General features: G+C 47.0%; 1 protein-coding gene across 2 annotated transcripts; it reads left to right on the forward strand.

Moving 5' to 3' along the window:
- The first annotated feature begins 235 nt into the window (after nucleotides 1–235).
- LOC119368168 (putative protein TPRXL) lies at nucleotides 236–2,212 on the forward strand. Of its 2 annotated transcripts, XR_005176550.1 has the most exons (3): nucleotides 236–841; nucleotides 938–1,433; nucleotides 2,164–2,212. XR_005176550.1 is itself a non-coding variant. In XM_037633492.1 (2 exons), exons 1-2 carry the CDS (start codon nucleotides 343–345, stop codon nucleotides 1,375–1,377), a joined length of 939 nt encoding a protein of 312 aa, XP_037489389.1. In that variant the 5' UTR covers nucleotides 236–342; the 3' UTR covers nucleotides 1,378–1,531. The 2 variants fall into 2 exon arrangements, 1 of the variants encoding a protein (XP_037489389.1); XM_037633492.1 differs by lacking the exon at nucleotides 2,164–2,212 and having other exon boundaries at nucleotides 938–1,531.
- Nucleotides 2,213–11,768: the final 9,556 nt, after the last annotated feature.

Raw genomic sequence — 11,768 nt, forward strand, 5'->3', positions numbered from 1 at the left:
TCGACCCCCTCTTGCACGCGTCCGAAAACTTCCCCGAACCCGACCCGCTCAGTCATCACCATTGGGTCCGGATCATCTCCAAACATCTACAAAACATCTCTGTTTTTGTTTTTGGACTCCCTAACCCATTTATTCCGGACCGCCCGATCGCGATCGGAGGATCCAAATCATCCCCTTTCGTATATATATATATAGACCCCTAGTCTATTTTCAGACCAAACCCTAAATCTTAGGATGTCCCATCCATCAAATCCCCATGCCGCCGCCACCTTCTCCATCTTCCTCGTTTTCCCCACCGAGCCAATCTCCAGCCAGATCCATTCAGCCCACGAGCTCTCTCACATGGCGCCCTTGTGCACCGGGCTCTTCATCAACCCCGCCGGTGCAGCGACGCCGTGCCTGAGCCCCGCTGCCTCCTCTGCTTCCCGAGTGCCACCACAGAACCAGATTCAGGTCCCCTGCCTCGTCCCCTTGCACCACCAGCCAAGCTCTCCTCATCGCCAGAGCCCCTCGATCCCGAGCTTCTCGGCCTCGTCCCCTCGCGCCGCTGCCGCCGGCAACCAACGCCTCCAGGCCGTGCCCTGCTCCCTTCCTTCCCGCGCCGCTCTCTCGAAATCTCTCATCTCTCTCGCCTCACCCTCCCTGTATCCTCACAGGAACAAGTGGGAGATGCCATGGCCGCCTGCGGAAGCTCCGTCATCGTCGGGATCAAGTTCCTCCGGCCTCGGCCTCGGATCCGACGTCTCCAACGGTCCAGCCTCCCTGCTGCCTTGCTCGCCCGCGCCAAGACCTCGCCTCACGCTCCACCTCACGGCCTCGCCGACGCTGCCGGACTTCGCCGGTGAGCAGCGTTACCGCCCTCCTTTCCCTGTTGTCCCTCTCCTTTCTCTTTGCTTTGCTCTCCCTCTCTCAACTCCCTATTTCTTCTTCCTAGCAGGAGTCAACCGGCCGTCCAAGCCCGTCTCGGCCAGGTCCGTCGTCCTGGAGTCCCGCGCTGTCGCCTCCTCTGCATCAAGTGGGAGGACGTGCCTTCTCTGCGCCCGAGCTTCCCCTGACCTGAGGCCGTCGTCCTCGACCGCACGGAGCCCCGATCCGCACCGCCCCTTGCTGGATTTGGACCCCGGCGCCTCCCCGCGCTCCGTTCCGCCCGTTCCGGCCGGTTCCCGCCGACCCCGTCGCCAGGGCCCCTGCCGTCTTCTCCTCCATTGCCATGCTCCTGCTGCTTTTGTTTCTTCAGAACGAGAGCAGCAGCGGCTCACCCGGGTCAGCGTTCTCGAGCCCGTTGACCGCGCCTCCAGCGCCTGGGCCAGCGCCTCCCCAAGGCCCAGTGCCCCTTCCAGCCTCCCTCTCCACCGACCGGCTCAAGGCCCAGGGTGAGCAGCCCCCCTGGCCTCTCCATTGTTGGGCCTGCTCCAGTTTCAGTTTTGGCCCATGTAGGTTTTTTTTTCAGATCTGCGATTTTAGCAATTATCCAGTGTATTACAGTTTTGCAGAAAACCCCTCATATATCATACATTTAATAACTCATAAACCATGCATCGGTTTAAAATGATATTAACATGTAAAATGCTTAGAATTTTGTGTAAATTAATAATTTGCCATTTTCATCCATGTTAAATATGTGTAAACTTGTTGTTTGTTTAATTTTGCATAAATGCCATGCTAAAATGCTTTATTTCATAACTAAATAACCGTAGCTCCAATTTTAATAAACTTTATATGTATTTGGAGCAGAAAAATGCCTAGTTTAACATGTTGCACTTAATTTTCCTGTTTAACAACAATAAAATATGGTTTAGGGCAGAACAGTACCAAATCTAAAATATAGACATGAGGAGTTTCAGAATTGATGTTAGTTCTTCCGGCCTCATTTAAACGTGCCTAGTTAGGTAGTTTTCTTATGCTTCACCCCCTTGCCATGCTAATAACATTTAATATTGTTGGGTACATAACCAAGATCAAACTAAATAAGTGCATGTGGTGTTTTGTCAATATGCAACTCGTTGCATATTGATGTCCACTTAACTTGTAGTATTGTTTGTTGCACTTGCCATGCCATGCCTCATTAAACCGGACATGCATCATACTTGAATTGTGCATCATGCCATGATTATGCTTGTGTGTTTACCATGTTGCTTGTTTCTTTCCGATGTTGCTTCTTAGTGCCGGTAATGTTGTGATTGTGAGGATTCGTTCGACTACTCCCGTTCGTCTTCTTCATGGACTCGTTCTTCTTCCTAGCGGGATTTCAGGCAAGATGACCGCTACCCTGGATCTCACTACTATCATTGCTATGCTAGTTGCTTCGTTCTATCGCTTTGCTGCGCTACCTAACACTTGTTCTTCAAGCTTCCCAAATTGCCATGAACCTCTAACCTTTGTCACCCTTCCTAGCAAACCGTTGCTTGGCTATGTTACCGCTTTGCTCAGCCCCTCTGATAACGTTGTAAGTTGCAGGTGAAGTTGAAGATTGCTCCATGGTGGACAGGATGATGTTGGGATATCACAATATCTCTTATTTAATTAATGCATCTATATACTTGGTAAAGGGTGGAAGGCTCGGCCTTATGCCTGGTGTTTTGTTCCACTCTTGTCGCCTTAGTTTCCGTCATACCGGTGTTATGTTCCCGGATTTTACGTTCCTTACGCGGTTGGGTGATTTATGGGACCCCCTTGACAGTTTGCTTTGAACAAAACTCCTCCAGCAAGGCCCAACCTTGGTTTTACCATTTGCCTCACCACCACCTATACCTTTCCCTTGGGTCAGCCAAACCGAGGGTCATCTTTATTTTAGCCCCCTCGGGCCAATGCTTGTCTAAGTGTTGGTCCAAACCGAGCGATGTCCGGCGCCCCCTGGGAAACCAGGGTCTACGCTAACCCGACGTCTTGATCATCCGGTGTGCCCTGAGAACGAGATATGTGCAGCTCCTATCGGGATTTGTCGGCACGGCAGGAGGCTTTGCTGGTCTTGTTTTACCATTGTCGAAATGTCTTGTAAACCGGGATTCCGAGTCTGATCGGGTCTTCCTGGGAGAAGGTATATCCTTCGTTGATCGCGAGAGCTTATCATGGGCTAAGTTGGGACACCCCTGCAGGGTATAATCTTTCAAAGTCGTGCCTGCGATTATAGGCAAATGGGAATTTGTTAATGTCTGGTTGTAGATAACTTGACACCAGATCCAAATTAAAACGCATCAACCGTGTGTGTAGCCGTGATGGTCTCTTTTCGGAGGAGTCGGGAAGTGAACACGGTTTTGGGTTATGTTTGATGTAAGTAGGAGTTCAGGATCACTTCTTGATCATTGCTAGCTTCACGACCGTTCCTTTGTTCTCTTCTCGCTCTTATTCGCGTATGTTAGCCACCATATATGCTTAGTCGCTGTTGCAGCCTCACCACTTTACCCCCTTCCTTTCCATTTAAGCTTTGCTAGTCTTGATACCCATGGTAATGGGATTGTTGAGTCCTCGTGGCTCACAGATTACTACAACAACAGTTGTAGGTACAGGTTATGCGATGATCATGATGCGAGAGCGATGTTTGCTTGTCTTGGAGTTCTTCTTCTGCTTCTTCTTCGATCAGGGGATAGGTTCCAGGTCGGCAGCCTGGGCTAGCAGGGTGGATGTCGTTTGAGTTTCTGTTTGTGTTTCATCTGTAGTCGGATGGTGCTCTTATGTAAGTTGATGTTGTATTCGTGTGGCATTGTATGCCTTATGTATGTATCCCCATCTATTATGTAATGTTGATGTAATGATATCCACCTTGCAAAAGTGTTTCAATATGCAGGTCTAACCTTGGAGGGACCTTCGAGTTCCTTTTGAATAGGGTCGCATATTGGGTGTGACATCTTGGTCTTGTTGTACCGAAATGGTAGCCTTTGCTTGATACCTTGGCCTGCGCTTGCCCCCTTTGCACCAAAGAGGAAACAAGGACTCTACGCAGGTCGGCGCCCGCCTGGCTTCGGTCGTCATGGCTTGCCTCACGGGCACCTCGTGAGGTACCCCGCCTTGATCTCTCCGCCTCCTCGCGAGCCTGCCTGACAAGGCCGCGCCTGAGGAAGCTTCCCGTCATCCGCCCCGCGAGGCTTGGCCCCTTGCGAGGGTCTTGAGCTTGTGTTGATGAAGATGGGCCATACTGGGCCACTCCTGGAGCCACGCTGCAGGCCATAGGCAGGCAAGTCTGGGTACCCCCGTTCCCAGAACACCAACACAGCTGAGCATGGGCTCATAAAAGAATTTTCGAATTACCAACTCCTACTTTCCGTCCCTACCTTAAATAGCCCTAGCTAGACAATTCAGCATGCCTAAAATGGAACTAACTCTATAACACGATCACTGACCCAAACCTTTCGACACAAACCAGCCGCACTGGTCTGACCCGCTCATGCATTAACCTGCAGGATGGAGTCAGTTAATTCTACATGTAACATGTCCAATCACCATGCCCAGTTAAACATTGGTGATTGATGTGCAGATGACCCAACGTTCTAGAGCTCGCATATAGTAAATACCAGGTCATCCACAAAGTTAGCAACTAGTTGTTCGATTTTTTGTTGTTTTATCATTCCTTTTTCCTTGGAGCAAAGCTAGGTAGATTCTTTGTTGCTCACTTTCCAGTCTAGAACTACTATTTCCTACTAGATCTTTCTTATTGATCCTTCCTGGGGAAGAAAGGCAACCCTCAGAAATTCTGTTTTCCTTGTATATCTACAGACTGTTCTGTTTTTGACAGATTCTGTTTTCTTTGCGTTGTGTGCTTGTTTTGATGATTATATGGTTTTCTTTGATGAGTTTTTCCATAGAAAAGTTGGAATACAGTAGATATAATGCAAAAACAAAAATAAGAATAGGTTTGCTACAATACTTATAGTAGTGGTTTGGTTTCTTATACTAATGGATCTCACGAAGGTTTTGTTTGAGTTTTGTGTGATTGAAGTTTTCAAGTTTTGGGTTATCTTACGATGGATGAAGGAATAAGGACAAGCAAAAGGCTAAGATTGGGGGTGCCCGAGGCACCCCAAGATAATATTCAAAGAAGTAGCAAGCAACTAAGCTTGGGGATGCCCCCGAGTGGCATCCCCGCTTTCTTCTAACAACCATCGGTATTTTACTTGAAACTATATTTTTATTCGTCACAAAATATGAGTTTTGCTTGGAACGTCTTGTATGATATGAGTCTTTGCTTGTTTTGCCTTGTGTTTTAAGTATTGAATCCTTGCTGGACACACCTTTTTGAGAGAGCCAAAAATTATGTTATGCTTGCTCCTATGCTTCACATAAATTTTAAGTGCCATGGATTTGCTCTAGTACTTCACTTATATCTTTTTGAGCACGGTGTGCTTTGTTAATTTTGAAGAAATGCTACCATGCTTCACTTAGATTTGTTTGGGAGTTAGTGAATTTTTAAGAAATTCTCTCTTGCTTCACTTAGATTATTTTGAGAGAAAAGAAAAGATTATGCTCATGATCTTCACTTATATTTGTTTGAGCTCATCAAAAGCAACATAAGAAAATAGTCCCAAAGTGATAGATATCCAAGGAGGATATAATAAAAACTTTCATGAAGATCATTGGACAAAATAAACTTGATTCTTAGTAATGGTTTTGAGATATGATGATATGATATGTGAGTCATGTTGATGAGTAATTGTGCTTTACTAAGAACATTGATGTTAAGGTTTGTGATTCCCAATGCAAGCACAAAAGTCAATAGTTATGCAATGAAATTTATATCCTACTTATGGCGCATTATTCGGTGTTACTTATGCTTAATGCTTGGGTACGAGATTTTTCACTTTTTGGTTGGTCGCTTCTCAATCTTTTTGCTAGCCTTCATTTTGCACTAAGTATGATCACTACTTGTGCATCCAAAACCCTTTAAACTAGTTTTGCCATATGAGTCCACTATACCTACCTATATGCGGTATTTGCATGTCGTCTAAGCAAATTTGCATGTGCCATCTCTAATGTTCAAAAAATATTTCTCTTTTGCATGCTCTACCACTCGCAAGGCGGTAAAGGGTAGTCAATATTTTCCATGCTAGATGTGTTATTCTCATGATGAGTGTTTATCCACTTGTCATTGCACAAGAGTACGGCAAAGGTATTAGGGATGGCTAGTCCCGAAATGAAAAATGAATTTACTTTATGTTGTCAAATAATAAATTCCTTGGAAAGTGTTGGTATGGAGGGTACCCGTGGATACGGTTAGCCATGGAAAGTGAAAGTTATGGTGGAAAAAGGAATAAACTTTATTTTCTGTTTGGGAACCGCCTATGATGTATCTAGCATGGAAAGTGTTGGGATGCTCCAAATAGTTTTCGTTGGTGGGAAAAGTATGCCTCTCAAAAATAATTTTTATCTCTCAATTTAAGCTTTGAGCTCTGGTACCTCTACAAATCACTACTTCCCTACGCGACGGGCCTTTCTTTTACTTATGCAATTTTTTATTTTGAACTTGACTCTCCATCTTCTCTTATAAAGCACCAACTAAGGGGCACTATGATAGTATTTGAGCATTGGGTGTAGCTAATATTCGAGTGTGTTTCATGAATGGATCAATGATTGAGCATGATGGGCTAGGGAATACTTGCTTTAGTGTTGATATTTTGAAAGACATGGTTGCTTGTTGGTATGCTTGAGTATTAAAGTCTTCATGTCAAATCTAGATTATTGCTTTGAATCATATAAAAGTGCATATTTCCATGCTATAAAGAAAAGAAATGTGATGAACATGTTAGGCAGTATTCCACATCAAAAATTCTGTTTTTATCATTTACCTACTCGAGGACGAGTAGGAATTAAGCTTGGGGGGTGCTAATACGTCTCCAATGTATCTATAATTTTTGATTGTTCCATGATGTTATATTATCATTCTTGGATGTTTTACAATCATTTTATAGTCATTTTATATCATTTTCTGGTACTAACCTATTGACATAGTGCCCAATGCCAGTTGCTGTATTCTACATGTTTTTTACATCGCGGGAAATCAAAATCAAACGGAGTCCAAACGCAATGCAAACTCCTGGAGGATTTTTTGGGCCAGAAGACATCCAGTGGGCCAAGGAAGCACCTGGGGGTGGCCCGAGGGGAGCAGCACCCACCAGGGCACGCTAGGAGGCCCAGGCGCACCCTGGTGGGTTGTACCCACCTCGGGTTCCCCCTAAACCGCCTCTTTGCTCTATAAACACCCCAATATTCCAGAAACCCGAGGGGAGTCATGAAAATCAATTCCAACCGCCACAGAGTCCAGAACCACCAGATCCAATCTAGACACCGTCATGGAGGGGTTCACCACTTCCATTTATGCCTCTCCGATGATGCATGAGTAGTTCTTTGTCGACCTACGGGTCCATAGTTAGTATCTAGATGGCTTCCTCTCTCTCTCTCTCTCTTGATTATCAATATAATGGTCTCTTGGAGATCCATATGATGTAAGTCTTTTTGCGGTGTGTTTGTTGGGATCCGATGAAAGTTATTTGAGTCTTCTTTGATCTCTTATATGCATGATTGCTTATAGCCTCGTATTTCTTCTCTAATATTTGGGTTTTGTTTGGACAACTTCATCTATTTATCTTGCAATGGGAAGAGGTGCTTTGTAGTGGGTTCGATCTTACGGTGCTTGATCCCAGTGACAGAAGGGGAACCGACACGTATGTATTGTTGCTACTAAGGATAACAAGATGAGATCTATATCTCCGCAATAGATAAACTGATCTCGTCTACATCATGTCATCGTTCTTGCATTACTCTATTTTCTCATGAACTTAATACACTAAATGCATGCTGGATAGCGGTCGATGTGTGGAGTAATAGTAGTAGATGCAGGCAAGAGTCGGTCTACTAATCTTGGACGTGATGCCTATATAATGATCATTGTCTGGATAATGTCATGATTATTTGAAGTTCTATAAATTGCCCAACAGTAACTGTTTTCCCACAGTTTGCTATTTTTCTCGAGAGAAGCCACTAGTGAAACGTATGGCCCCCGGGTCTCTTTTCATCATATTTGCCTTTGCGGTCTATTTTCCCTTGCATTTATTTGCAGATCTATTAAACCAAAAATACAAAAATACCTTACTGCAATTTATTTGTTCCGCGATCTATTTATCCTATCTACGAATTTTCCCTCGCATTATTTGCCTATCTTGAGGCGTCGTACCCGAAAGGGATTGACAACCCCTTTAACACGTCGGGTTGCGAGTATTTGTTATTTTTGTGTAGGTGCTCTTTATGTGGTGTGAGGAGGTTCTCCTACTAGTTCGATAATCTTGGTCTCATCACTGAGGGAAATACCTATTGTCGCTATACTACATCTTCCCTTCCTCTTTGGGGAAATACCGACGTGGTTCTAGCAGACATCAGTCGTCTCTATGCAGCGCTCCATCTGGAGCGCTCCAGGAAAATACCAAATATATCACAGCTGAAAAACCCAGCTTCTTGCAGCGCAGCCGGCACCAAACTGACATTTTACCCTTTTGCCCTTCCACCAAGCACCATATAACACTCAAATTACCCTTTAGGTAGTAGTAGGTGTGGATTTTCCAGGACCGCATCAAGGATAGCTGGCCGGACGATGCAATAACGAGTCCAGCATCGGTTGTGGACTAGGACTCCTGTGGTGTGTTGATGTCGGTGGTACATAATAGCAGCAGCTCAAACACCATGTTAACATCATGTTAGGGTATCTCTAATGACGATCCTGAAACCTCTCGCATGCGTTTGGACCACGTTGTTTGGACCGCTCACAAGCCCTCTTCTGACCGTCGTGACCCACCAAAAACCTCTTCCCGCCCACACGCTTCTCATCTGTCATCCAGTTGCCCGCACCGCTATAGAGAACGCCCCCTCACATTTAACGCAGCTTACGTCGAACACGACCTCTCACTCTGCCATTGAAGCGACGTGCCTGCCGAGGGCGTCATCCGCTGCACACCCAGCTGAACACGCCTCCTTCCTACATGCAAACGCCTTCATTAAACCTGCATGGAAGCCGAGAAACCTACTCCGACCACACGTCCGTTCACGAGCAGGCTGGCATTAAATGCAACATCGGGCAAGCTCCACTTGTCCGCCCTCTATTTAAACAAGGCCAGACATCGGGCAAGAATCACACCACTCCACCGCTCCCCATCTCCTGCTTCCACCATTTTCTCCACTCTTTCGATGGTATCCGACGAGCCAGAAGAGCAGTTCTCCAGCACAAAAGCTGACTGGGTGGCCCGCCGAGCCCACTGGATACGAACGAGGCAAGTTGTTGTCCCAAGCTGGTGCGTGGTTCAGCAACTCGCTCATCGAAGCCAGCTCATGGAGGAGTGGCGAGTTGCTCCATCCCGGCACGGCGGGGAGCATGACGGCATGGGCATCACCGCCTCTAGTGCCTGCGACCGCGCCATCCACCATTGACGCACGCGTAGCCGCGCCATGCACACAGAGAAAGAAGTCATCTATGCGGATGTCGACGAGGTGGCGGTCGGCACATCTGCACCTAAAACCATCATGGAGGAGAAGTAGAACACAGGAGGCCGCCACCGCTTGTATCCCATGGAGGCCATCGTCGGTGCATCACCGGCTTGTACATCCGGTGATATGTCATTCTTTATCTCAGACCATCCTGGGCACACCCGTCTGGGCTCCATGGAAGCACCTTCCCCTCCGGCTGAAGCACCCTCTTTTCCACTCCCATGAGTGGTGTAGCCGGCTATAGGGAAGACACGGGGAAAGAATATGCCTCTGGAACTCTCGGCAGTCCGGAGCAGGCTGCCGGACATGGGGAAGACAAAGGTATCCGTCGTGGCCGGCCATAAAGTAATGTAATGTATCCTTGTCGTGGCAGTGGAGCTCGGCACGACTGTAGTTGCATGTAATTTTGCCTTTTAGTTGAAAATATGTCCAAAATGTAAACGTTTTCGTCTGGTTGTTATGTTTATATGAAATTCGGTCGAGTTTGCATGAATTTCATCACATTTGTGGAAAAAGAGTTTGAAATGTATGTGGCTAGCATTGGATGGCGGCCTCCCGCATCTGTGTCTGGTACCCCTTGATGAGGATACAGACCTGGGATAGGGTCATAGGCCTGACCTATACGTCCTACCCAAGGTCACTACCCTAGAAGATAAGAAGTTCAAGAGGCAACGAAGAACCCCCAGTCAAAGGTGTCGAGTGCAATCCACTCGACTAATCATATCACTCGGATACTCCTCCTACTTGTTATCACTCGACCATACAAGGAATCACTCGACCTACCGAAAATCAGGAGTCACTCAGCATCGCAACGGTCAAGTGTTCACTCCGTAGTCTTTAAGGCCATTAATAGCACTTAAGACTAGCGTTATCAGTAACGCCCCTACTTTGTGTACATTAAGCCCCTTGTAATGGAGGATGGCCGGGGTCCTGGCGCACTCTATATAAGCCACCCCCCTCCTCTAGGACAAGGGTTCGCGCCCCCTGTAACATCACACACATATAATCCAGTCGACCGCCTCCGGGCACCGAGACGTAGGGCTATTACTTCCTCCGAGAAGGGCCTGAACTCGTAAATCTTGTGTGTACACCTTCACCATAGCTGAGATCTTGCCTCTCCATACCCACCCCCCCCTTTCTACTGTTAGCCTTAGAACCACGACACCCCCACTATCCGTCGACGAGTGCGGAAAAAACTTTATGGTTGCCATTGGAGATGCCCTTTACATTCTTCCGCCAGCTTCACAAAACAGACAACGAGTTCTGGAAGCCACGAAATTCAGTCACGGAAGCTGTAACTAGGTGCATCATAATTCAGTGATCAAAAAGGCTATCTTCTAAGAGAATCTACAATGGAGCTTCTCAAACCGGCCCAATACGACCGTCCGTCCGACACCCCTCATATCCAATCTAAATTTAGAGTGAATTTTGGGGAGACTCGACACTTTTGTCATGTCAGCCGGCCCACCATGGCCTGCATGGACCCCACATATATTCTCAGTCCGGACTAAACCTATACCATAGTCCACCACTACACTCTCTTCGTCTCCTCCTCGTTCAATCTGATCTAAAGGCGAGCAATGGCAGCAACTCTGGCTCCAGGGCGACTCCGACTAGAAGATCTTGTTGCAAGATGTGGAGCCGGATGACGTAGAGGTGATTGCTTTCCATATCACACTTCGTCGGTCTTAGTCGAACTTTGCTGACGAGGGCCGAGACAGGAGACGTAGAAGAGTCACTGATCATGGTACCACAGTAGTGCTATCTATCTCCAGGATAAGGGGAAGCTGACTACACTCCAGAGTGAGAGAGACACCCTCCAGGCAAGCTCCAACTTATGCTTCTAGGGCGCTGGAGCATGTAATCAGAAAACGGTAGATGGACCATGTTTGTCCCTTAGAACCATACATGTGAACTTTTCGTATGGCTCCAATGGTCGCTTTGACACGCAATAGGGGAGGCAATTCGGGCAACGACTTGGGAGAGGGGCTCCCCACCGATGAGAGGCCCCCCAAGGAGAGGGCGACGACAGAGGACAGGAGATGGCCGGTCCTCTACATCCCCGGCCTCCTTACAATGGGGCTCCTTTGCTACTAGAAGGGATCTCTCTTCGTTCAAGGTATGATTCACAGATTGTTGCTGCTTGACGATGAGGATCAGGTGGTGGATAGTCGTGGATTGCGCGCCGGAGATAAAATTTTATGGCGTTCGATGATTTAGTTTTTGTGTCATGTGGTACACGTTGGAGACACGATTTATCGTGAGGTTGGAGCATGCGGGGGAAGTCCGAGGTGAGCGGCTGTCAT

Source organism: Triticum dicoccoides, chromosome 2B (genome assembly GCF_002162155.2).
Source record: "Triticum dicoccoides isolate Atlit2015 ecotype Zavitan chromosome 2B, WEW_v2.0, whole genome shotgun sequence".
NCBI classification, from domain to species: domain Eukaryota; kingdom Viridiplantae; phylum Streptophyta; class Magnoliopsida; order Poales; family Poaceae; genus Triticum; species Triticum dicoccoides.

Excerpts from the sequence above, each read along its gene's own strand:
- LOC119368168 (XM_037633492.1), top strand. The coding sequence starts at position 343 with ATGGCGCCCTTGTGCACCGGGCTCTTCATCAACCCCGCCGGTGCAGCG. Across the intron at positions 842-937 it reads GACGCTGCCGGACTTCGCCG|GAGTCAACCGGCCGTCCAAG; the intron begins GTGAGCAGCGTT and ends TCTTCCTAGCAG.